The sequence below is a fragment of the Eretmochelys imbricata genome, chromosome 21 (genome assembly GCF_965152235.1).
Source record: "Eretmochelys imbricata isolate rEreImb1 chromosome 21, rEreImb1.hap1, whole genome shotgun sequence".
NCBI classification, from domain to species: Eukaryota; Metazoa; Chordata; order Testudines; family Cheloniidae; genus Eretmochelys; species Eretmochelys imbricata.
In genome coordinates, this window is record NC_135592.1 from 14,343,414 (window position 1) to 14,369,567 (window position 26,154).

At 50.7% G+C, this 26,154-nt stretch overlaps 1 protein-coding gene across 1 annotated transcript in view; it reads left to right on the top strand.

The window, feature by feature from the left end:
• Nucleotides 1-14,153: 14,153 nt before the first annotated feature.
• DENND2D (DENN domain containing 2D) overlaps nt 14,154-26,154 on the top strand; it is a 30,131-nt gene continuing 18,130 nt past the window's right edge. The window contains exons 1-4 of the mRNA XM_077839164.1: nt 14,154-14,293; nt 23,296-23,474; nt 24,238-24,350; nt 25,708-25,777. Coding sequence (XP_077695290.1) covers nt 14,230-14,293; nt 23,296-23,474; nt 24,238-24,350; nt 25,708-25,777 — 426 coding nt within the window. The 5' untranslated portion in view covers nt 14,154-14,229. The remainder of the gene's footprint in view (nt 14,294-23,295; nt 23,475-24,237; nt 24,351-25,707; nt 25,778-26,154) is intronic.

A 26,154-nucleotide genomic window follows, 5' to 3' on the forward strand; every position in this document is an offset into this window, starting at 1 on the left:
CTCAGAGACCTACAGAGGCACTTCCCTAATCCCAGAGCGGGTAGTAAACTGACTCCAGTGCATGTTCCTCCGGCAACCCAGCCATCCACACCGCTCTCGCTGATCCTCCCTGCGGGAGGTTGGCACCTCTATCTAGTGACTAGCACCCCAGGCCTGGGCACATCATTACACACAATTGCTTCTGTTAAAGGCAAATAGAGAACCAAGAGCCCAGGGAGGAGAGACGCAGAGGGCCTGATGGGGCTCTGCATTACACAGCCATGAATCAGGAGTCACCCCATTGACATCACGCTGGCATCTAATCGGCCAGAGTGGGACAGAGGTGCGAAGATATATGTACTGAGTGGAGCCACTGTTTAAAATGCACGGAGTTCCTACTAAATCAGGGGTGCAGGGACAGCTGTATGCAGTGTTGCTCATTGCCAAAGAGCCAGACAGAAAAACGAGCGAGGGGGGAAGAGGCCTGAACAAAATACAAAGGAGCTCACCCCTAGCTTTCAGTCAGAGGCATAAAAGCCTCAGAGCTTAACAGCACAAGAAAGGGGAAAAAGAGTCTTCTGCAAGGATCTTCCTCTCTTAGGCAATCAGGGGATTTTCAACACAGCAAACTGCTTGGAGTCTCTCTCGGGCCTCCCCCCCGGAGCAGTTATAGTGCTGTAATACTGCCCTTGGGTGGTGAAAATTCCATAGCCTAAGAAAGGACTGAAGATCAGGTCTGGGAAAATTCCTCCTGACCCCATTGTGAGAGGTTGGCTTAATTAAGCCCTGAAGCAGGAGGGTTTAGATCCCATCCAACCCCCTTGAGTTTTCTTTTAGTGTTCATGGCTGTAACTCTGGATATTCTTGCTAGCCATGAAAAAGTCCACCCCTTTTTTTAAAATCTTGCTATGCTGTCAGCCTCAATGACGCCTTGCAGCAATGAGTTTCTTCTCCTCTACCTGTCTAAGTTCTTACACTAGGAAAAAGATGTTCTTCTGTGGAAGAGCTCTGTGTATCTCAAAAGTTTGTCTCTTTCACCAAGAGAAGTTGGTCCAATAAATATATTACCTCACCCCCCCTTGTCTCTCTCATATCCTGGGACCAACACAGCTGCAGCAACACTGCAAACAACAATGTAAGTTCTTATACTGCATCTAAGCATCTGGCCCCGGGAACGTCAGGTGGCTGGCCACCCTTGGGACACCTTATGGAGGTATTCAAGTACCTATGTAAGCAGAGTCTGGATGAGCTCTCCCCTGACATCTAGTGGTGAGCTGTGGATAAAGACTTCAGAAGCTGATCTCATTTGCATGGACACACCCACCCTGCCTAGGTGCTCATCATGATGGGATTGGTTGCCCAAATTATCAGTTGTGGCTGGTGTTGGATCCTCAGTCTCTTTGTTATTGGGGCAGGAGTAACTAGGGGTTGTTATCCTCATTGTGTGAACTGAGGCCAGCAGAACTGTACCTGGCATATCCCAATGGAGGGACTCACCCTCAACTGAACAGCTCTTGCTAGGCAGGGGACATGGGTTTCAAATCCCACCCTCCCCCCCAAAAAAGGGGGGTATATGTTTTGTTTAGTTTAAGGGTCGTAGATACCAGTTGACTCTTTCTCTCTATGGTGTCGTAGAAGAGCTGCTTTAGACTCAGTTGAGGGTCTTGTTACAGGCTGTAGAGCTGAAATCACTGATACCTGGGTCTAAGTATTAGATCTACTTTGGGACAGTGTCTTTATTGCAAAAGACTTCCCAGTGTGCACCAGCAGTGAGGCTCTCCCCCTAACAGCTGAAATCAGTGAAAGCTGTGTTAAGTGTGGGAGGGGGCCCTGAAGACATCTTGGTGGGTGGGCAGTTGGTGGAGAGGTGTGGTAAGTGGCCAGTGGAGAAGGTGGTGGAGAGGGCCAGAGCAGAGCCCTGCAGAGGCATAGCAATTGGCTGTTACAATGCAGTGTGTAAGGTGCCTTCTTTACCCCACCCCTGCCTTCCACACAGGGTGGGAGATGAACTCTGTTAGGGGGCTTATTCCTTCACCCATTTGCTTCCCTGGTCCTTCTCGCATGAACAGAGAGCAACAATACCCGAAGTCCAAAGGTGCAAACAATTCGATGTTTATTGGGGTGAACTTCCAGCAAGCATGATTCCAGTTTCCTTCCTTATTATCCTCCTTCCCAGCTCTGACACCACAGAGCCTTACACCTGTGTCCCTATTCCCATTCCTACTCTTAGCCAAACATGATTCCAACTTCCTTACTCCCATTCCCTGTTCCAATTTCCCCCTTTAGCAAAACATGATTCCAATTTCCGCATCCCCATTCCCTGTTCCCATCTCCCCCACCCACACCCACTCACTTCCTCTGACTACAGATTATATAGTAAAACTTGAGTTCTGCTTAGCTATACCTTAACCAACCATTTTCCTGAAATTTAACTAACCAATCCTAACATATTGTAACATGATTATGTAACCAATTATATCCCACCACCTTAATTAGTTTACACCCAGCAAAATTAATTATACAGCAGACAGGAACAATCACAGAACCAGACAGAGATTATACAGACAAACAATAGCAAAGTGGGAACTATAAGGACAAAACAATACAGAAGTGAGGATTTCACATCCCAGCTATTGATAAGTGAGTTCTTGCCAGACAGGATGCTATCAAACTAAGTTTCCTTTTACATTTTCTAGGCACTTCCCTTTCTCTGGAGGTGATGGGAATACAATCCTGTCCTGATAGTGCCTAACAGCCCAATAGCACCTTATTTCAATGTGACTAGTTTGGAATGTGAGGAGGTGACCGGTCGCTTCCCAGCTTATGGCTGCCTCTGCTGCTTAGCCAAAGGCCTTAGCCTAAGAACAAGGCCTCAGACTGTCACAGTAAGAGAAGGCCCTTACACCAGCAGACAGTGATTTTGATTCTTTCTTTTATACCTCTAGAACTAGCCAAGTGATAAGAATACACCTAAATTCTTAAAGTACAGGCCTTTGCAGACAGGCCTGAATATCTATATCCTAACAAACTCTGCAGATGGACCTCTGAACTCTGGGGCTGCATTGGCCAAGGACAGCAACTGTGAGTGGGGTACAGAGAAGGGACTTTTGGGTTACTGGATTTAAGACCCTGAGGGGAAACGGACACTGCCCAACTTACTTGGGGGTGGGTCCTTTGCTCATCATTTGTGTTTATGAACCCTAGTTGCGGTGTTTTCCCAAATTAATCCTGAGTTACTTCCCTCCTTTTATTAAAAGGTTTTGCTACACTCAGACTCTGTGCTTGCGAGGGGGGAAGTATTACCTCTTAGAGGCACCCAGGGGGTGGTGAGTAATTGTTCCAGGTCACCGGGTGGGGGCTCAAGCCAGTTTTGTGTTGTATTGTTGAAAAGGCACCCCTAGATACTGAACCCGGCCCTTGTTGCTGTTGGCTCCGCCTGTCAGAAGGGTTACACTAGCATGATTCATAACAATCTTTATGACACAGCAATGCTAGCCCAACTTTTTGTGTCCATCCTGCAAGGGCGGTGACATACAAGGGATTACAGAGGCTTCCGCCAGCAGCTGTGTATTTGCATATGCAGGGCGCATTGTAAACACCCAGATCTTTGCCTGGGAGAACATGATGTTTGCAGAAAGTAAAAATCCAGATTCGGTTTATTGGCCTGGCAGTAAAGTTTGTCTCTCATGGCAACAAGCCAAAAGAATACAATTCACGCGCTACAATGTGTCCATTTTGCCGTCATTGTGGGTGGCTCTGCAATCCCTCAGAAAGGAGCTTTCAGTGCAAATGTTAAAAGTTCAGCCCATTTAGCATTGCTGAGTTTGCTCAATTCTGTTATCTGCACAAAGGAGTAGTGTTTCTTCAGGGATGTGTTGTAAAGAACACTCTCGGCTCTGTTTTCTTCCATCCAGAAGCAACCTCAGCAGTATCCAGGCTGTAGCAGAGTGGGACTAGATCTATGGACTTTCCCTAAGAAAAGAGAAAGATTTGAACAAACCCCAAGGAAAAGAATGGATTTCAGAACCAGTGCCCGAGCAGGGGCAATAACCCTTCTGTCAGCATGATCCTCTGCTCTCGGCTGTTCTCAGGAAACTGAAATTACAGGGACCTTTTCCTCTAGGCGTAAGAAAAACTGGATTTTTTTCTTCTGTAAACATCAGATTCTGCCAGGGGAATCAGCTCTGCGCACTGCATGCTGGGTATGTAAATTTGCTGTTGCTGCCCCATGTGTGTAATTTAGCTTCTACCATGCTGCCCTGAGTTGGTAGGGCAGAATGGTAGAGGCTAAATTACACTCCATTATACTCAATTGAATGACCACTAGTGGTGACTGCCTATGCCACAGGCTCTTAGTACGAAGACCCCCTACAATTCCCCCGACATGACTGCCAATCCTGCAGCACTTTGCATCAGAATCACAGAAGGTCAGGGTTGGAAGGGACCTCAGGAGGTCATCTAGTCCAACCCCCTGCTTGAAGCAGGACCAATCCCCAGTTTTTGCCCCAGATCCCTAAATGGCCCCCTCAGGGATTGAACTCACAACCCTGGGTTTAGCAGGCCAATGCTCAAACCCTCGCTCATCCCCTGGCATTGGCTCCTCACTGCCGCCATGGGAAAAGCACCCCTTGTTGAGTCGCTAATTCTGCTTTGCGCGATAGGTTCCATACCTGAATCTCCAGCGCCAAGCTCTGCAACAGAGAGCTGTGCTGGGGCCTTGATCTGACGGAGGAATCTGCACGACCTATTGAGTCCCCAGCTGCTCCTCCTGTGGCACAGCTCCCTGCCAAGTGTGAGGGGGGCATTGCAGGGAGGGGGTATCTCAGTATTATTACACTATCGTGTGTGTTTGAAAAGCATCCACCAATGTTGCAAATGGGTGAGTTTCAGGCTGGCCTGCAGCCACCAGAAGTGATGAGTTCCACAACAGCAGCTCTGTGTTTGAGACCCCGCTGACCCTGACAAACCTGAGCTCCAGAAATGTTCCCGCTGAATTTAGCAGCACGGAGAGTGCCCCCCACCGGTCTCTGCAGTGCAGCACCACTTTGATCTGGAGGATGGGATGGATTGCACCCTCAGCAAGTTCGCAGATGACACTGAGCTGGGGGGAGAGAGGGAGATATGCTGGAGGGTCGCGATAGGGTCCAGAGTGACCTAGAGAAATTGGAGAACTGGGCCAAAAGAAATCTGATGAGGTTCAACAAGGACAAGTGCAGAGTCCTGCACTTAGGACAGAAGAATCCCATGCACCGCTACAGGCTGGAGACCGACTGGCTAAGCAGCAGTTCTTCTGAAAAGGACCGGGGGATTACAGTGGATGAGAAGCTGGATATGATACAGCAGTGTCCCCTTGTTGCCCAGAAGGCTAACGGCATATTGGGCTGCATTAGTAGGACCATTGCCAGCAGATCGAGGGAAGCAATTATTCCCCTCTATTCGGCACTGGTGAGGCCACATCTAGCATATTGTGTCAAGTTTTGGGCCCCCCCACTACAGAAAGGATGTGGACAAATTGGAGAGTCCAGTGGAGGGCAGCGAAAATGATCAGGGGAATGGAGCACATGACTTACGAGGAGAGACTAAGGGAACTGGGCTTGTTTAGTCTGCAGAAGAGAAGAGTGAGGGGGGATTTGATAGCAGGGGGGTTCCAAAGAGGATGGAGCTTGGCTGTTCTCAGTGGTGGCAGATGATAGAACAAGGAGCAATGGTCTCAATTTGCAGTGAGAGAGGTCTAGGTGTTGGGTCATATTAAAGAAGTTCTAAAATCACAAATGAGTTTGATTCCCCATAGTTTAAATTCCAGGGTATTACTGATTAAGAGGTCTCTTGGTTTTCCTACTGTTTCTCTCCCTCTATGTGTGAAACTTGCAAGCTGCTAATTCTGTTAGTACATTCTAAGACAGAGTCTGTTCTAAAAGCAATTCATAGAATCATAGAATAACAGAGTTGGAAGGGACCTCTGGAGGCCATTTAGTCCAACCCCCTGCCCAGAGCAGGACCAATCCCAACTAAATCATCCCAGCCAGGGCTTTGTCAAGCCTGACCTTAAAAACTTCTAAGGAAGGAGATTCCACCACCTCCCTAGGTAACGCATTCCAGTGTTTCACCACCCTCCTAGTGAAAAAGTTTTTCCTAATATCCAACCTAAACCTCCCCCACTGCAACTTGAGACCATTACTCCTTGTCCTGTCATCTGCTATCACTGAGAATAGTCTAAATCCATCCTCTTTGGATCCACCTTTCAGGTAGTTAAAAGCAGCTATCAAATCCCCCCTCATTCTTCTCTTCCGTAGACTAAACAATCCCAGTTCCCTCAGCCTCTTCTCATAAGTCATGTGTTCCAGTCCCCTAATCATTTTTGTTGCCCTTCGCTGGACCCTCTCCAATTTCTGCACATCCTTCTTGTAGTGTGGGGCCCAAAACTGGACACAGTACTCCAGATGAGGCCTCACCGATGTCGAATAGAGGGGAACGATCACGTCCCTTGATCTGCTGGCAATGCCCCTACTTATACAGCCCAAAATGCCATTGGCCTTCTTGGCAACAAGGGCACACTGTTGACTCCTATCCAGCTTCTCATCCACTGTCACCCCTAGGTCCTTTTCTGCAGAACTGCTGCCGAGCCATTCGGTCCCTAGTCTGTAGTGGTGCATTGGATTCTTCCGTCCTAAGTGCAGGACTCTGCACTTGTCCTTGTTGAACCTCATCAGATTTCTTTTGGCCCAATCCTCCAATTTTTCTAGGGCCCTCTGCATCCTATCCCTACCCTCCAGCGTATCTACCACTCCTCCCAGTTTAGTGTCATCCGCAAACTTGCTGAGGGTGCAATCCACACCATCCTCCAGATCATTAATGAAGATATTGAACAAAACCGGCCCGAGGACCGACCCTTGGGGCACTCCGCTAGATACCGACTGCCAACTAGACATGGAGCCATTGATCACTACCCGTAGCTTTCTACCCACCTTGTAGTGCATCCATCCAACCCATACTTCTTTAACTTGCTGACAAGAATACTGTGGGAGACCGTGTCAAAAGCTTTGCTAAAGTCAAGGAATAACACGTCCACTGCTTTCCCTTCATCCACAGAACCAGTTATCTAATCATAGAAGGCAATTAGATTAGTCAGGCATGACTTTCCCTTGGTGAATCCATGCTGACTGTTCCTGATCACTTTCCTCTCGTCTAAGTGCTTCAGAATAGATTCCTTGAGGACATGCTCCATGATTTTTCCAGGGACTGAGGTGAGGCTGACCGGCCTGTAGTTCCCAGGATCATCCTTCTTCCCTTTTTTTAAAGATGGGCACTACATTAGCCTTTTTCCAGTCTTCCAGGACTTCCCCCGATCGCCATGAGTTTTCAAAGATAATGGCCAATGGCTCTGTAATCACATCCGCCAATTCCTTTAGCACTTTGTAACAACAACTACTCACACAGAGAGACTCAAAGCAATACTCTGTAACAATAGAAACAGCACCCAATACAATAGAAACAGTACCCAGAGACTCCCCGCCCTTTTGTTGTATTCATCTCACTTTTTTAACAATTGTGATTAAAATAGAGATAGAGGATGTATGTGGAAGGATGCTTGGTATGAATAATAACTGAATGATCGGGGAGGTGCCAGCCTAAGAATCCAGTGTCCATCGGCTGAAGAAGGCGTCAAGTGGAAATAACCAGAGGACCTCCGGAGGGCAGAATGGAATCCACCCAACAGCCTCAAGAATGGGAGAACCAAAGAACAAGATAACATCTGGCAGCACGGAGCCATCAGGAATGTGCCATCTGCTGATTGATTCAGCAACAGCATGATGAAGCAATTCCCATAGACTGGCCTAGGAAGAAATTCCTATAAAAATGGACTCTAGAAAGTGAGAACTTTGGGGTCTGATTCTGCAAACCAACTTCCAGGAGCATCAGATGAGCATCTGATAAGGCCCTGCTCCCTCCTCATGTCCAGGCCACCTGGCCAGTGGCTTGGCATGAGCAACTCTAAGGCTGGTAACTATGATAACAACCTTGCAGAACCTGTGTGTGTGTGTGTGTATGAATGAATGTGTGAATAAATATAAAATTGAATGTAATGTTATAGCTATAACTAACTGCTTACTATGATTCTTTCTGTATTCACAATAAATGTGGCATTTTGCCTGTCCCCCCTTAATAAGATCCTGCTGGTTTTTATTTTATTGGTATAACATAGGTTGGATATTAGGAAGCACTATTTCACTAGGAGGGTGGTGAAGCACTGGAATGGGTTCCCTAAGGGAGGTGGTGGAATCTCCAGCCTTTGAGGTTTTTGAGGCCTGGCTTGACAAAGCCCTGGCTGAGATGATTTAGTTGGGATTGGTCCTGCTTTGAGCAGGGGGTTGGACTAGATGACCTTCTGAGGTCTCTTCCAACCCTGATCTTCTATGATTCTAAAGGTCATGCCCCACTGAGTCCTGCAGCACTTGGGTTTTCATATGAGGCCTCTCCCCATCCCCTCCTGACTCAGCTTAGTTTGGGAGATGTGAAAGGTTGAAGGGTTACAAGGAGTTGCTAAGCGGAGCAGCTTTTCTTTACGTTCGCTACTTCAATGGAACCAGACAAAAAAATCTGGTTAAGGGAAGTGAAAGCAGCAATAGATGATCCCCATCTATAAACATGTGGGGAAAAGGGGAAGTTTGCAGCAACGATTATAGAAGAGAAATTATGAGATGCGGACAACTGATAAAGAAGGTAACGGCAACAATGAGAAAAATCTACAGCTGGGACAGCCAGGACAATAAGAAGCAATTCTTTACACACATCCGGAACAAAAGCAATTCTGGCAATGGGATAGGGCTGTTACCAACCGGGTACGAGTACATCGTCTGTAATGATACCGAAAAGGCAGATGTGTTTAATAAATATTTCTGCTCTGTGTTTGGAAAGAAGCTGAACAATGTAGTCACAGTTTACAGTGATAGTGGAGTCCTCCCTATTCCAGCAGTAACCAGCCTCGAATGAAATGCAGCATTTTTAATCGGCAGGATCAGATCACTTGCACCCAACCGGATTAAAAGAATTCTCAATCTCAGCCCCGATGTTGATTTTTAATCAATCTCAGTTTAATGGGGAACTTCCAGAGGGCTGGAAAAAAGCTAATTTTGTGCCAATGTTTCCAAAGGGCAAACAGGAGGATCCGGAACTAAGGTCAGATAATCTGGCATTGATCTCTGGCGGAATCATGGAATGGCTGATATCGGTGGAATATGTTAAAAAAATATATATATTGAAGGTTAAAGGGTAATTAACGGCAGTCAGTGATGGGTTGTATGGAAAATACATCCTATGAAACAAACAGGATCATTTTTTTGATGAGATCACAAGTTTGGTTGATAAAGGTAAGTGTTAAGATAATGGACTTCGACAGAGACAAACACCTACAGGATCTCTATCAAGCATTCTTAAAACTATGATACTGACCTGGTGAAGTGAAGAAACAGACTGACAGAGCCAGAAGGGTACCCAGAAGTCACCTACTACAGGACAGGCCCAACAAAGAAAGTAACAGAACGCCACTAGCCATCACCTTCAGCCCTCAACTAAAACCTCTCCAATGCATCATCAAGGATCTACAACCTATCCTGAAGGACGACCCAACACTCTCACAGATCTTGGGAGACAGGCCAGTCCTCGCTTACAGACAGCCCCCCAACCTGAAGCAAATACTCACCAGCAACCACACACCACACAACAAAAACACTAACCCAGGAACCATCCCTGCAACAAACCTATCTAGCAAGCATATTGTCAAGGTTCCTCCCCCACTCTGAACTCTAGGGTACAGATGTGGGGACCTGCATGAAAAACCTCCTAAGCTTATCTTTACCAGCTTAGGTCAAAAACTTCCCCAAGGTACAAAATATTCCCCCCGTTGTCCTTGGACTGGCCGCTACCACCACCAAACTAATACTGGTTACTGGGGAAGAGCTGTTTGGACGCGTCCTTCCCCCCAAAATACTTCCCAAAACCTTGCACCCCACTTCCTGGACAAGGTTTGGTAAAAAGCCTCACCAATTTGCCTAGGTGACTACAGACCCAGACCCTTGGATCTTAAGAACAATGAACAATCCTCCCAACACTTGCACCCCCCCTTTCCTGGGAAACGTTGGATAAAAAGCCTCACCAATTTGCATAGGTGACCACAGACCCAAACCCTTGGATCTGAGAACAATGAAAAAGCATTCAGTTTTTTACAAGAAGACTTAATAAAAAATAGAAGTAAATAGAAATAAAGAAATCCCCCCTGTAAAATCAGGATGGTAGATATCTTACAGGGTAATTAGATTCAAAAACATAGAGAACCCCTCTAGGCAAAACCTTAAGTTACAAAAAAGATACACAGACAGAAATAGTTATTCTATTCAGCACAATTCTTTTTTCAGCCATTTAAAGAAATCATAATCTAACACATACCTAGCTAGATTACTTACTAAAAGTTCTAAGACTCCATTCCTGGTCTATCCCCGGCCAAGACGACTACAGACAGACACAGACCCTTTGTTTCTCTCCCTCCTCCCAGCTTTTGAAAGTATCTTGTCTCCTCATTGGTCATTTTGATCAGGTGCCAGCGAGGTTACCTTTAGCTTCTTAACCCTTTACAGGTGAGAGGAGCTTTCCCCTGGCCAGGAGGGATTTCAAAGGGGTTTACCCTTCCCTTTATATTTATGACACATATCTATTCAAGGGACACCAACGTAGGACCTAACCACATCAGCCACACCATCAGGGACTCATTCACCTGCACATCTACCAATGTGATACATACCATCATGTGCCAGCAATGCCCTCTGCCATGTACATTGGCCTAACTGGACAGTCTCTATGCAGAAGAATAAATTGACACAAATCTGACATCAGGAATCATAACATTCAAAAACCAGTCAGAGAGCACTTCAGTCTCCCTGGTCACTCAATAACAGATTCAAAAGTGGCAGTTCTTCAACAAAAAAAAGTCAAAAACAGACTTCAACGAGAAACTGCAGAACTGGAATTCATTTGCAAACTGGACACCATCAAATTAGGCCTGAATAGAGACTGGGAGTGGATGGGTTATGACAGAAACTAAATCAATTTGTTAGTCTCTCAGGTGCCACAAGTACTCCTTGGCACCTTAAAGACTAACAGATTTATTTCAGCATAAGCTTTCACGAGTAAAAACCCCACTTCTTCAGATGCATGGAGTGAAAATTACAGATACAGACATAAATATACTGACACATGAAGAGAAGGGAGTTACCTCACAAGTGAAGAACCAGTGTTGACAGGGTCAATTCAATCAGGGTGGATGTAGTCCACTCCCAATAATAGATGGGGCGGTGTCAATTCCAGGAGAGGCAAAGCTGCTTTTGTAATAAGCCAGCCACTCCCAGTCCCTATTCAAGCCCAAATTAATGGTGTTTAAATTTGCAAATGAATTTTAGTTCTGCTGTTTCTCTTTGAAATCTGTTTCTGAAGGTTTTTTGTTCAAGTATAGCTACTTTCATATCTGTTATAGAACGTACAGGAAGATTGAAGTGTTCTCCTACTGGCTTTTGTATGTTACCATTCCTGATGTCCGATTTGTGTCCCTTTATTCTTTTACGTAGGGATTGTCCAGTTTGGCCAATGTACATGGCAGAGGGGCATTGCTGGCACATGATGGCATATATCACATTGGTAGATGTGCAGGTGGAGGGCTGGGGTCATCCTTCCCCATGGAATTAGAGACCACCACTGTCCCACAGTGATATGTAAACTTCATACACTGAGATCTCCCAAAGACAGTGCAGGAAATCGGCATGCCTGTCACATACAGCATTCTGATTAACAGTTTAGCACTGTACAAAACTCAAAGCAGCACGTATAAAATTAATTTTAAAAAACTGGTTAACTGATAGCTCAAAGTCATTTAAAAATGGGAACACCTCATCTAGTGGAGTTCTGCAGAGCTCTGTTCTCGGCCTGCTGCTATTCAGTATATCTACCAAGGATCTAGGAGAAAAAATATACATTAATTGATGGTAAAACTGGCCGACAACACAAAGATTGGTGAAGTGCTAAATAGCTCAGTGACACAGAGTACCTTGGAGCACGTGGAAAACTGGGCTTATTTGAACAACGTGCAATTTTAATACAGCCAAAAAAGGTCAGACATCGGACTAGGATCAAAGACTGTACCTCACACTTACAGCAGGAACTGTATCCTGGAAAGCAGTGACTCTGAAAAGGACATAGAAGTCCTGGTGGAAACCAACTGAACATTATCTCCCAGTGCAATACGGGGCCTAAGACAGCTAATATGATCCTTGGATGCATAAACAAAAAGATGTTGAAACCACTGGGTAACTGAGGCTCTCTGGCCTGTGTTATGCAGAAGGTCATTCTGGCCTTCCAATCTAGAAATGTTGTGGTCCTACCCCAGGCTCTCTATGCTGTGCTAAAGGACCTGAAGCTGGCTTTGTGCCCGGAGGTTTCCCGGGGTGCCAAGCAATACATTTTGCCTCTGGGCCCTGGCTGAGGCAGGAATCCTTCTGCTGGGCTGCATTTTGGCAGCCGAGCTGGCTGCTGAGTGACAGGCGAGGAGCACGGCCCCTTCTGTGGAGAGGCCCCTGCAGCAGGAGCTGGAGCAGAAATGTGATCAGGGCAGGACAGCAGGGCCTGACATCAGCTGCCCCCAGGTATGAAGCAGAGCTGTCCTCTCTCCTCCCCTCTAGGTGTACACCTGCCTCCCTCCCCTCACAAGGAGCAAGGCTGCCCTGTCCCAGTCTCACCTTCTCCTTCCCTGGTGTGCAGATTAACCCACCTCTCCCACTACAGGGGCAGGCTCAAAACTCCCCCATATGTGCAGCTCCCCCACCAGGGGCAGTGCTCTCCCCCCAATCTAGGTATGCAGCCAGTGCCCCCCCCATCGGGGCCCTCCCCTCTGCAGGTCTGTGACACTTTCAAGGTTACCTGGGGGGTACAGGGTAAATCGCTACTGTCTGCTTGTAGCACAAGGGAGCCTTGTCTGTGCCTACCTGGGGAAACTCGCCCCAAACAACCAGCTGCTGATGACACAAGCACCCCATTCCAGGCTCTGTGAGCCCCATTCTTTCCCTTTGCAGGCTAAGCGATTGGCGCACCCCAGCCCTTAGGCTCCCTAAGAAAGCAGAGACAACCTGGGGCTAAATCTCTGGAGTTAGTTAACCCCTAGAGCTCACACTGACCCTGGGGCACAAGTTCCCCCCTTCCTGACAGTACCCTTGAGTGCCCAGCCCCTCGACTTCTGGGAAGCACCCAGCTTCTCTGCCTCTGCCACCCAGCTCAATAGCGTCCCCTCCTTCAGCTGTCTCCGAGACACCTTTCACGAGACACTGGCAGAGTCGCCTGCATAATGGACACCTTCTTGTGCCATTCTTTCTCCCTTTGTACAGTTCCGAACTGTGTGTCTCTTTTCATAGCTGGGGCATTTTGCCCTGATGGTCCCCCCCACTGAGGGTATTTTTCAGGCGCTCTTTTGGGCTTTGCCAAGGCTCAAGCTCACGCCTTGTCTGGACTGTCAAGACGTGGCCGGGCTGGGCCAAAAGATGTCAATTGTTCTCACGCTTGACGGAGTCAGCTCCGAGACCTGCCCACCCCCGGGGGACCAGTTTCACCTCTAGCAGCTTTGGACCCCAATATTCTACAGGTGACAGAACCCCCAAAATATTTCCCATACACACCTCCAGGACAGCCAGCGAGTCCTTTGTGTTGGGCAGAGACTGCACCCCACCCCCATGGGTGAAATATTGTGAAGAGGGTGATCAGAGGGGAAACATGCCCAGCGGGGCATAGGCAGGGCCCTGGGTAGAGACTCAGAACCGTGTCTTTCGGTTGCCAGCGTGGGGCATCTGGGTCACAAGCTTCACCCCCAGGGGGGTCAGGGCTCTGCCGTCCATCTAGGTTTGCAGCCAGCTCTGCCCCTCTCCCACAAAATGTGCAGCTCCTCACCCCCTATCAGGGCTCCTCCAGGTGTGCAGAGCTCCCCCCTCTCCCCCCCCCAGGTGTGCAGAGCTCCCCCCTCTCCTCCCCCCAGGTGTGCAGAGCTCCCCCTCCCTCCCCCCCGCCCCCCAGGTGTGCAGCGCTCCCTCCGCCCCCCGAAAGCGAAAGCGGCCGGGAGCGAAGGCGGAAGCGCGGTGCCCGCTCCGGGCTGCAGAGGGACGCGCCGGCCGGGCGCCGCGCTCAGGGTCGCCGCGGCTGCCGAGGGGAGCGAGCGGAGCTGGCATGGCCGGGGCGGGGATCGCCAGCTTCTTCCGAAACAGCGTGCGGCGCCGGCTGGCCCGGAGAGGTGAGGGGGGCGGGGGGCGGGGGGGACCCCCCCAACCCCACCCGCGTCCTTCGTCTGGCCTCGCTCCGGACCCCTCGCTGGGCGCCCCCCGACCGGTCTCCCTGCCCCATTGCTTCCCCCCCCCCCCCGGGCCAGGTCTCCCTGCCCCATTGCTGCGCCCTCCTCCCCCCCCGCCAGGTCTCCCTGCCCCATTGCTGCGCCCTCCTTCCCCCCCCCCCCGCCAGGTCTCCCTGCCCCATTGCTGCCCCCCCCGCCCCGCCCCGCCCGGTCTCCCTCTACCCCATTGCTGCCCCCCCCCCCGCCAGGTCTCCCTGCCCCATTGCTGCCCCCTCTCCCCCGCCCCCGGGTCCCTCTGCCCCATTGCTGCGGCCCCCCCGTCTCCCCGCCCCCAGGCGCTTGGCTCGGGACTGGGAGCTGTTCTGGAAGGAGGATCCGGGACTTTCCTGCGGGGGCAGCAGCCTGGGATTCCCGCGGCCCGGAGCGGGAAGGCAGCGCTGGCCCCGGCGACCCACGCGGAGCTCGGAAGGCAGGATCGGGCCCGCTCCCGCGGTGACCCGTGCCGCTGCGAGGGGGCTTTACGGGGCTCCCTCTGCCCAACCCGCTTTGAAATCCGCTGGCTCTGAATCCTGCCTGTCCGGGGCACCTGCTGCCTCCCCTCCCCTAGCCCGGCAGGCTCTGGGTGGAGAGCTCACACGAACTCCCACCCGCTGGCCAAGTTTCCGGTGCCCCGACCTGCCGCGGTCATTCACACCTCTGCAGAGCCCCGCCTTCCCGATTCACACCTCTCTGCCCAGCATGCGGGGGCCATGCACATTCTAGTTTTACACCCTTGAAATGCTGCTGGGATAAGCTATTAAACAGGGTATAGATTCAGACGTATGGTCTGTATATGCCCTCTGTTACTGGCGAATCCGAGCAGGGCACAATCTGACTTGTATTTGTTTGGCGAGGTAGGGCAGTGCCACTCTCCCCCTTTTACAGGGCGGGAAACTGAGGCACGGAGAGATACCGCCCCCCAGGACGAATCGACTAGAACCTGAGTCTCCCAAGTCCCAGCCCTAACTCTTGGCCCTGTCTTGGTCTGGCTCTTATCAGTCCTCAAGATAGTGGGCCCTAAAGTCAGCTCAGAATTGCAGCAGTGCTGGGAAAACATTCTAACCATCATTGGAAAACGGGGAGGTGGCTTGCAAGATAATGTACCTTGAAATATTCACTGGTCTCTGGACCGGGCAACAAGAGAGACCATTTACAGGGTGCTTTGAGTGTCCCAGATACCTCGGGCTCGGTGCTGCCTGAATTCAAATGCCACGCTTGATAGAAGTGGAGGCAAGGCTGAGGATCGCCACTTTAGAGGCGCAGCACTGGCTGGGCCTTCATTTTGTCATGTGGCATTTGCCATGTGGTGCCCAGGGAGGAGTGGAGGCCAGGGGCCGCCCTGCCAGGAATCTGCATGCCCATCATTCTAGTGCTCTGTGGGCGCTGGAGCGGCAAGCCCTTCGGCTCTTCTGGGGAAGGCTGGTTTTGTTTTTTTGATACTTGTCAAGTGTTTGTGGAGCTGTAGAAAACCCATTTCCTCTCCGCTAGGGCAGGTGGGTGTCTGCATGTTGCAAACAGAGCATGAAACAAAAGTCTTCTGCACCGCAAAAGTGGCCAGAGAAATGGAACATTTTATGCAAATAATAAAATATTAAAGAAATTCTGTGCTTAAAGGTCTGATGTTATCACAGCAGGAACCGCCTTGCTGAGCTGGAGTGAGCCTAGTAATCATTCCAGTTCTGATCTCATGTAGACAAGGCAGAAAGTGTCCCTTCTGTATCCCCCATGCAGTGCTGCCAGGAGCCTGAGGGGTGTGTGTGCAGGGCTTATCTATGCCAAGAAATTACACTGATCTTAACTCGCTCAATTCAGAAACCAGTTTAGTGAAATCCGGGCGATTTCAGTGTCGACTGGGCCTCAGGGGCACCTTCCTCCCACACCCTCTCCCCTGAGAGTCATGCCAGGCTGTACCAGGAGGAAGAGGTGGAAATGAACTGCACCCGCTTTGGGTTCCAGCTACAGCTGTTCGCTCCCGGTACCCGCTCCCCCAGCCAAACAGACAGACTTCCCTTAGTGGGAAGGAGTCTGGAGGCCAGTCCCCTCCTCCCGAGATGGTCGTGCTACTCCCTGTTGCCGTCCCCCCCTCCTTATACCCAGCCTTCACCAGCCAGGCCTGTTCCCTCCCCCGCTTTCCTGTCATCACTGATGGAGAGCTCCATCAGACCAGAACCACTCCCACCTCAGCAAGGAAAGACCTGCCCCGCCGGCCCCCCGTTCACAAACTGATGGGGACCAATTCCGGCTGATCCACCATCAGGGTGAACGCCTCACCTCGCCAGCCACCTCAGACCCCAAACTCCCAGCAGGGCAGCCTGCGGGAGTTGCTGGGGTTTGGGCAGGATGTTGGGTGAACGGGGAGGCGTAGCAGTAAACGTTTGTTGCAGCAGCCGACTTCCCGTCCTGAGTCAGAACGCTGTTCCCTGGCTTCTGAGTAAGTGGCCCCTGCCCCCCCAAGTGGGGCTGGCCCCTGCTGCTCACCCCCCAGGCCACCAGCCCACGCCACTGCCCCCCACTCCTGCCCGTGCAGGGCTGGCCTGGCCTGCGCTACTCGTCCGAGCCCTCCCTCCCCTCGCGCAGGGCTGGCATTGCCCCCCCGCACATTCCTCTGCACCCCGCTTGGGGTCACACCCCACTTTTGGGGCAAAACTGGGCATTTGTCCCGTGCGCTCTGGCTAACTGATGAACAGTTGGCCAGAGCAAACGAGACAAATGCCCTTTTTTGCCAAAAAAGTCGGGACAGCCGGGACAGGGCTTAAAAAGGGGACTGTCCCAGCCAAAGCGGGACCTATGGTCACCCTACTTCAGAGTGGATTGGTTTGTGTTTCTGAAAGTGCTTTGGAGATCAAGGTCCCCGCCACAGGCTTGTAGCCAGTCCTTGGGCGGGCTGGCTGGCTCTCTCTAGCTCTTGTCATGGTGCTCATTGCCCGTCTCCAGTTCTTTCCCGCCACCCCCCCGGATTACATCCATGGCAATGACCACGTGTCCCTTGCTGGAGTTCAGGGCACGCTTCTTATTCCGTGTGCACGGGGCCCATTGGTTGACCTGTGCAACCAATTTGACACAGTTTCCTTCCTCCCGTCTCCCTGAATGGTAGGATGTCCTAGAGCGTAAGTCCGCTGGGCACTCTTATCTTCTGCTGAGGCACTGTGGGATAGAGGCCCAGATTTTCCCAGCATGCACTGACAGAAACCCAGCTGGCGTGGAAGGTATGGATAAGCTCAGGTGGCTTTTATGACTGCCAAGCTACGGAGTGGACACAGAGCTACTTGTAACCCATTAAGATGACTCTCCCCCCAAAATCGCAGCTGCATTTGCAAGGCGGAGGGGCTCCGAAAGTGCCGTTGGCCCTCCGTGCTATTTCCAGTTAGGGGTGTCGGGATTTCAGAAGGGAACAAATTATTGGTGCCTGGTCACTTGATACCTAGTGGAGAGATTCAGACAGGTGGCATCTTGATCCTGCCAATATTGGAAGCGCAGTGGCTGCAGTGTATTTTAAGGTTAGACCAGGCAAAGCATGAGCAAGGACATAGAGCCATGAGCACTCCTGCACTGGCTCCCCAGGCATGGGCTGGGTGGGGCCTAATCAGGATCTCTCTTCCCCTATATTATTGGAAATCAGAGGATAACATCTGAATTCGGTCAGTATGGTAGAAACCAGATCCTGCTTTTAGCTGCAGCCTGCTGCTTTGCTGAGGGTGACCTTTTGACAGGGAGGGTGCGCTCCAGTAGGAAGTGCAGCCTTTTGACCGTAGCAGCTACCTCCCGCAGCTGCTGTACACTGGCAGGAAAATCTTCCTCCACTTCCAGCGCTCTCAGTTATGCCCGACAAGGCTGCTGTCCCAGCTTCCATAGGTACTCTGAGAAGAACCTCTGTACCATCCAGGAGGAGCCTGGCTCCTCCCTGCACCCAGCAGATCTAATCTCTTCCAGTAAAGGACACGCATGGTGCTAGGTGCCTAGCAGGCGTGTCCCTGGGGCTCCTTCCGAGGATGGAGCAGCAGCACCTAACACTGCTGAGGCCTCATCTGGAGCACTGTGTCCAGTGTTGGGCCCCACGCTACAAGAAGGATGTGGAAAAATTGGAAAGAGTCCAGCGGAGGGCAACAAAAATGGTTAGGGGACTGGAACACATGAGTTATAAGGAGAGGTTGAGGGAACTGGGATTGTTTAGTCTGCGGAAGAGAAGAATGAGGGGGGATTTGATAGCTGCTTTCAACTACCTGAAAGGGGGTTCCAAAGAGGATGGATCTAGACTGTTCTCAGTGGTAGTAGATGACAGAACAAGGAGTAATGGTCTCAAGTTGCAGTTGGGGAGGTTTAGGTTGGATATTAGGAAAAACTTTTTCACGAGGAGGGTGGTGAAACACTGGAATGCGTTACCTAGGGAGGTGGTGGAATCTCCTTCCTTAGAAGTTTTTAAGGTCAGGCTTGACAAAGCCCTGGCTGGGATGATTTAGTTGGGGGTCGGTCCTGCTTTGTGAATCCATGGTGACTGTTCTTGATCACTTTCCTCTCCTCTAAGTGCTTCAGAATTGATTCCTTGAGGACCTGCTCCATGATTTTTCCAGGGACTGAGGTGAGGCTGACTGGCCTGTAGTTCCCAGGATCCTCCTTCTTCCCTTTTTTAAAGATGGGCACTACATTCGCCTTTAGAAACTTGTTTCAAAGCTGACTTGCTCCTGATGCTGGACATCCCTGTGCGGAGGCCCTGGCTGTGCCTGGGGCAATCAGGGGACTGGGCTAATGTGGGGTTTGGAACAGGCCCCAGTGTGTCACTGACAATGTCAGGTCAAAGCACCCTCTAAGGACTGCACGCCCCCCTCTTTGGAGTGCATGCCCAGCGTGTGGGCAGTGGGAGAAGACTGGTGCCAGGGTACAAGGATGGCACTGCACCTTTGGGCCCCCTCTCACTGGAGAAGAGGAAGGTGGTTGTAACTGGCCCGATAGACACCCCCCACCCTTCTGAGAGCCCATCCCCAAAGCTTGGGCAGAAGGAGAGGGTGACAGCCAAGACCTTGTGCTCTGAGCAGAGGAGAAAGGGCTTCAGGGTGACTCACGATGCACCCAGTCCTTGTAGCCCTCCTCCCGCTTACTCCTACAGCTGGTCAGAGAGGGACAGAGCCTCCATTAGAGCAAAAGGCTTCACCTCTACTTCATCTGGTCCTGGGCCAGACCTGGGGGAACAAGGCATTTTTGGAACGATGGCCTCAAATTTGGAGTCCAAGTTTGCCCTGAAGCTGCTTTGTACAAGTTGGGATGTGATGCTTGCTTAAAATAAGATGGATGCCACCAGCGAGAACGCACGGCAGAGAGGCTCTTCTGCAGATCTGCCTTGTATTCATCCCTTTGCTGTCGGAGTGCTGTGAAAGGGACAGACCCGGGTGCCACTATGCTGTCTGCATCCAAGGCTCTCATCTGCCCAATTCTACTGCCGTCGGTTTGGCTCAGAACAGGCAGTCCTACACTAGCAGGGTATGAAACCGCACGGGACCCTGGACTATTGGCAGATCTGTTCATAGGCTTCATGATGGGTATAGACATGGGCCATGGAGGTTCTAGCTCCGCTGAGATGTGGCCCCATGGAGGGAGTACACCTCCCGGCTGCATGCTGTGATTCATCTCTAGCAGTCGTCCCCTATGACGAAGTGGGACTGTTCTTAATGTTTCCTCTGAATACTGTAGGGGTGCCTCTGTTTCTCCTATGCAGTTCTTAAGTCTCTAGGGGGTGGGATAAGGGGGTGTAATTGTTGCAGAACAAAGGGCCAGTGTACATAAATGGCCGACACTCTGTCTCCTGGCAACTGATGGCCTGGGTCCTTCCCCCCTGCAAGGTGAGAGCTAAAGGGGTTGGAGAACAAAGGAATCAGGTGACCTCCTGGCCCGGGAAAGGGACAAAGCCCAGAGGAGGAGGGGCTGGAGAGAGTTTCAGTTTGGGGCTGGCTGGGGAGGAGGAGTGAAGTACAGACGTGGTTGTCTGGCTCACTGCCCCCCAAAATGGACCCAGCTGAGGGATCCTGTTCTCTGCACCTACAAGCTCTGTTTTAGACCATGTTCCTGTCATCTAATAAACCTCTGTTTTACTGGCTGGCTGAGAGTCATGTCTGACTGCGGAGTTGGGGTGCAGGACCTTCTGGCTTCCCCAGTACCCCGCCTGGGCAGACTCGCTGTGGGAAGCGCACAGAGGGGCAGAGGATGCTGAATGCTCCGAGGTCAGACCCAGGAAGGAACATGGAAGCCGTGTGAGCTTCTTGCCCTGAAGACAGTCTGCTCACAGAGAGGAGGCTCCCCCAGAGTCCTCACTGGCTTCTTAGGGAGCAGTTTCAGAGCATGGCCCGGGGACTCTGTGACATCCCCCTCATCCCCCTGAGAACTTTCTCAAGTCATTGAAGACAAAGCTGAGGGTTCCAAGAAGATGGAAGAATGGGAGAGTAGATATAGAAATGTCACCCTCGTTAATGCCTGTTGTGATAATTGGGCCTACCAATTTACCCTAGTTGCAATCTCAGTTGTAAAAAGTATATGAAAGTTCATAAAATGTGACTTTCCCTTAAGGTTTGTTATTATAGGTTATTGCAGGGATCGGCAAACTTTGGCACGCGGCCCGCCAGGGAAAGCCACTGGCAGGCCGGGATGGTTTGTTTACCTGCAGCGTCTGCAGGTTTGGCCGATCGCAGCTCCCACTGGCCACGGTTTGCCGTTCCAGGCCAATGGGGGCTGTGGGAAGTTTTATCCTTGAGATCTTGGCTCAGCTGTGCACCAGGCCACTCACCTGGCAGAACTTACATTAACTGCCAGTATCCGGAATGCAGGGGAGCCCTGGCTATGCCCCCTCTCCCTATGCCAACCACAGGGCAGGGGGGTGATGTAGGACCTCTTGCACCTGCTGTATGCTCTCTGACGTTTCCCCCTCCCAGCTCTGGCTATACCAGCTTTAGGGGCACTTTGTGCTCAGGAATGACAGTTTCTCCCAGACTGCGCAGGGTAGAACAGATAGACTGCAATAAATATGGCCCCATCATTTCATGATTTCTTGGTGCCCTAAAGTGCATTTGCTCCATGTGCTTTGCTGATCCTCTGCACACCTCCACCCCTGTGTGATGCAACTTGTGGTTATTTCTGTTCTGTTGAGCCTTGGACTCGGGGTGAGCAACACTGCCCCGCTCTAATAACCCTGTATTGTAGCCACTTGTCACCTGCTCCGGGGGCAATAAAACTTGAAAGTTAATGGCACAATCCAAATGATAACGGTCAGATATATCCTGGGATGAAGAGGTTATTGGAGTTGGTGTACCTTGCATTGGAAGGACAGCGGCTTTGTGTGTGCACACAGTGTCCTGCGGGTCAGAAGGAGCCTGGCTGTGCTTGGTATAAAGCGCAAAGCAGGTCTGGGCTTGTTCCGGGATGGGAGACCACTGTCTATTCCAGGCTTTCTGTTTCGCAATAGCAATGGCTTCTCTTCGGGACACAGAACGGAGAAAACAGCGTTAATGCAGAACGAAGGCTGAGAGATCCCGCACTCTGGATTCCTTGCAGCGGGGGAGCACCCTGCACATCTGTGGCTTTAAAATACTGCCCTTGCTGATGGGCGGGGTCTCTGACGGACTTCACACCCACGGGCTCTGCTGTGTTGGTGCTAGGAGGTGCTTGGCCTCCCTGCCCCGGCCCAGTCAGCCTGCTCTGTACTCCTTCAGGGCGAGGTGTAGAAGTTAAACAAGCAGCGAGGGAGTGACCTGGAGAGCCCAGGTTTCTAGGTTACATTGTGAGAGTGACTCATGTAAACTTAAGAAATAGCCCATGTGGCTCAATACTGGGACTGCATTTAACTTTCTGCTCTCCGGAAGCTGCAAGGCGATTTTCACACCCGCTAGGATTTCCTTTTTCCCTTGGCAAATTTGTAAAAGCCCTTCCTGTTCTCCCCTGGTGGTATTAGCTCTTTTTTCCATAGCAGCAGCCCTTGTCTGTTCCTTTCAGGTTTGAACAGGGGGTTTCTCTTTTCTCCTGTCACCTGCACAGCCGGCAATTAAACGTGAAAGTTAATGGCACCATCCAACTGATAGCGGAGGGGGCCAAATGCATCCCAGGATGAATACATTATAGGAGTTGGTGTAGGTTGCATTAGAATGACAGCTGCTTCCTGTGTGATAATCTCCTGCTGATGATAGCTCATGTTAATTAATTAGCCTCTTACAGTTTGTATGGCAATTTCCACCATCTCTGTATGTATATATATATCTTCTTACTATACGCTCCATTCTATGCAACCGATGAAGTGAGCTGTAGCCCACGAAAGCTTATGCTCTAATAAATTGGTTAGTCTCTAAGGTGCCCCAAGTCCTCCTGTTCTTTTTGTATGAATACAGTGTTTTACAGGTGCGAAGGGGCCTGTGGACATTCTTATTCTGAATTATCTTAATCCATTTTGGAAGTGGATTAAGCTAATTTTGAATGAGAGTCTTCTATTCCAGAATAAAATCATGCATGCAGGGAGTTAATGAGGAACTGGGGGGAGGGATAGCTCAGTGGTTTGAGCATTGGCCTGCTAAACCCAGGGTTATGAGCTCAATCCTTGAGGGGGCTATTTAGGGATCAGGACAAAAATTGGGGCTTGGTCCTGCTTTGATCAAGGGTTTCGACTAGATGACCTCCTGAGGTCCCTTCCAACACTCATATTCTATGAATAGCTTATTATGCTTTACATTCGCACATTGCCTTAATCCGAATTAACATCCCAATATAGACAAGCCCACAGTCTGTGTTTCCTTGTTTGGTTGCCTCCCTTCTCCATTTCCAGTGCAGGTCCCGGTGCATTACGCCCTGCTCTCTGAGCCGAACTGCATTCTGGATCACTAAAAAAGGCACCCCCATTGGCTGCCACGTCACCATACACCATAATTTTTGGGTTACAGATGTAAATCAGGACGCATCCCAGGACGAAAGCAAATCCGAATCTGCAAGGAGGCCGGGAGATCGAAGCCCCTTCTGCTACTCACCAGGACAGTTCTTCTTTGAATACCTCGTCGTGGTCTCACTAAAGAAGAAATCAGGAGGTGATTATGAACCCAAGATAATCTACCAGTTCCCAAAGGTGAGGAGCCCTGTCCTGGTTACAGAATGTGCACGTATTTGTTAGAAGTCACCTCAAAACCATCAGGGCTCTGGGCAGCCTGAACATAGATTACAGCAGCCTGAGGCCATTTTAACTTAATCTGGGGGGGACAAACTGACCCCCAACAGGCCCAGAACATGGGAAGTGCAAAGGAGACTGAGCACAGGCTCTCTCAATCAGAGCCCCAAACTCTTTTCTTCTGTCCCACCAACCCCACACCTCCTAGCAGAATCCTGCCTGGGGGAAAGATGCGGTATGTGAAATTTCAGGAGCTTGATCCCTTTTCAGGGAAAGGAGGAGAAGAGTTGAAAATGATGCTTCTGATGGGAGGTTGGCTCTTGCCTTCCCTTGGGAGGGTCAGCCCGGCTCCAGAATGCACCTCTGTTCATGGTCACGGTGCCTCCTTTTCAGCTTGGAAAGCTTCATTGTGGGCTGCGTCAAGTTCAGCTGAGTCTTGCGTTTGGCCTTGCAGCTACCAACAGCTATGCTGCCCTTCTCGCTTAAAGCCTTTGCTCCCCCACTAGACTGGGGAATCCTCGTGTCCACCCTGGAGGCAGTCTAGAGAGACAACGGACTAGGTAGTGACCCGCTCTTCCAGTCCCGGGGCCCTGCACTGCTCTGCCGACGCACCGGTTGTGACCTACAGAGCCCAGCTAGAGAGTCCAGATGTTTCCCTTGTGCAGTGGCCTGGGCTGGATCCTCTTTTATTGTGATTTTACTTCTAGTATCATTTTCATTTCAGCGTGAGAACTTACTGCGGGGCCAGAAGGAGGAGGAAGAGAGGCTGCTGCAAGCCATCCCCCTCTTCTGCTTCCCCGACGGCAATCACTGGGCCCCACTCACGGAATACACCAGGTGACTCCCAGATTGATACGGGCTAAGGGACCACCAAGAGCCAGTGCTGCAGCAGGGGCCCGTGGGCAGGGAGCGGGGAAGGAAAAGCGAGTCCTCGTACTCCCTCCTACTGCCTGGATGTCACAGGAACCCAGTGAGCTGCCTGGGTAGGGAGAATTTCCCTGCCTGGCTTCTGCAAAACCAAACCACTCCTGGCTGAGGTTTCACATTATTGGCTCTTAACCGTTGCAGTTTATCTGGCCAGGGGTTAGTGCTTCATCATCCCACGCTGCTTAGTGCTCAGGGCTGAGCATCTCTCCTCTAGATGTTTTGTGGTCTGTTTATTTGTTCCTCTTGATAGTTATTATTCATTGTAAAAAGAAAAGGAGTACTTGTGGCACCTTAGAGACTAACCAATTTATTTGAGCATGAGCTTTCGTGAGCTACAGCTCACTTCATCAGATACATACCGTGGAAACTGCAGCAGACTTTATATATACACAGAGAATATGAAACAATACCTCCTCCCACCCCACTGTCCTGCTGGTAATAGCTTATCTAAAGTAATCGTCAGGTTAGGCCATTTCCCTCTGGAAATGGCCTAACCTGACGATTACTTTAGATAAGCTATTACCAGCAGGACAGTGGGGTGGGAGGAGGTATTGTTTCATATTCTCTGTGTATATATAAAGTCTGCTGCAGTTTCCACGGTATGTATCTGATGAAGTGAGCTGTAGCTCACGAAAGCTCATGCTCAAATAAATTGGTTAGTCTCTAAGGTGCCACAAGTACTCCTTTTCTTTTTGCGAATACAGACTAACACGGCTGTTACTCTGAAACCTGTCATTATTCATTGTGATCACAAAAACGCCGAGCTCTTATCAGGAGATTTCCAAGCGCTTTACAAAGCAGGTCGGTGTCCTTATCTCCATTTTTACAGATGGGGAAACGGAGGCCCAGAGCAGGGTCATGACTTGCCTAAGGTCACCCAGCAGGCCGGTGGCAGAGCTAGGAATAGAACCCAGCTCTCCTAAGTCCCGAGCCGGGGCTCTGTCCACTAACCACACTGCCAGCCCGTAGCACCTCGAAACCCCAGTCACGGGCCAGGCCCCCGTTGTGCTAGGACTGGACAGGACCTGCCCCAGGGGGCTGACAGTATAAGCCAATGGACCTGACTGGTAATCAAGTGGAGGATCCAGCTGTTGGGAGCGTCAGTCACTGGCAGGGTAGGGGGCTAGGCTGCCATCTTGGGCAGTGCTGGGGACTCTCTCCCCACCTCCTTTTGCCCCGTTGCTCAGTGGCTCCAAGCTACGTTCCTGTGGCTCTCGTGCTCGACCCTTAGCAGCGCAGTGGAAAAACGTTTCTCCTTGTCTTTCAGTGAAACCTTTTCGTTTGTCCTGACCAACGTTGATGGCAGCAGAAAGATTGGCTACTGCCGGCGCCTGCTGGTGAGTATCCCTCGCTTTAAATGATCTGGTCTCATGCCGGCCCTTCGCGCCCTGAGCAGCCAGCTTGGCTGCAGTGCGTCCCCATCCCCCTGGGCAGTGCAGGGAGAGTAAACCGAGCCAAGCTAGCCCCAGGGAACTGCTTACAGGAGACTGTCACTCTGCAGTCGGCTTTCGGGGGGAGTGCTTATGCCCAGCCCTTCTGCAGCTGCAGGCATGGCCTGATGCCAGACAAAGAGGTGGTTGGGGAAGGGGGTGTGTGGAAGGGTAACCGGCGACAGGTGCAGGATGGGGGTGGGGAAATGTGCAGAGAGGCAGGAGGAAGAGGAGAGCTGGTGGAGGGCACCTTGGTATCGCATCTAGTATGATGAAACTGCTGT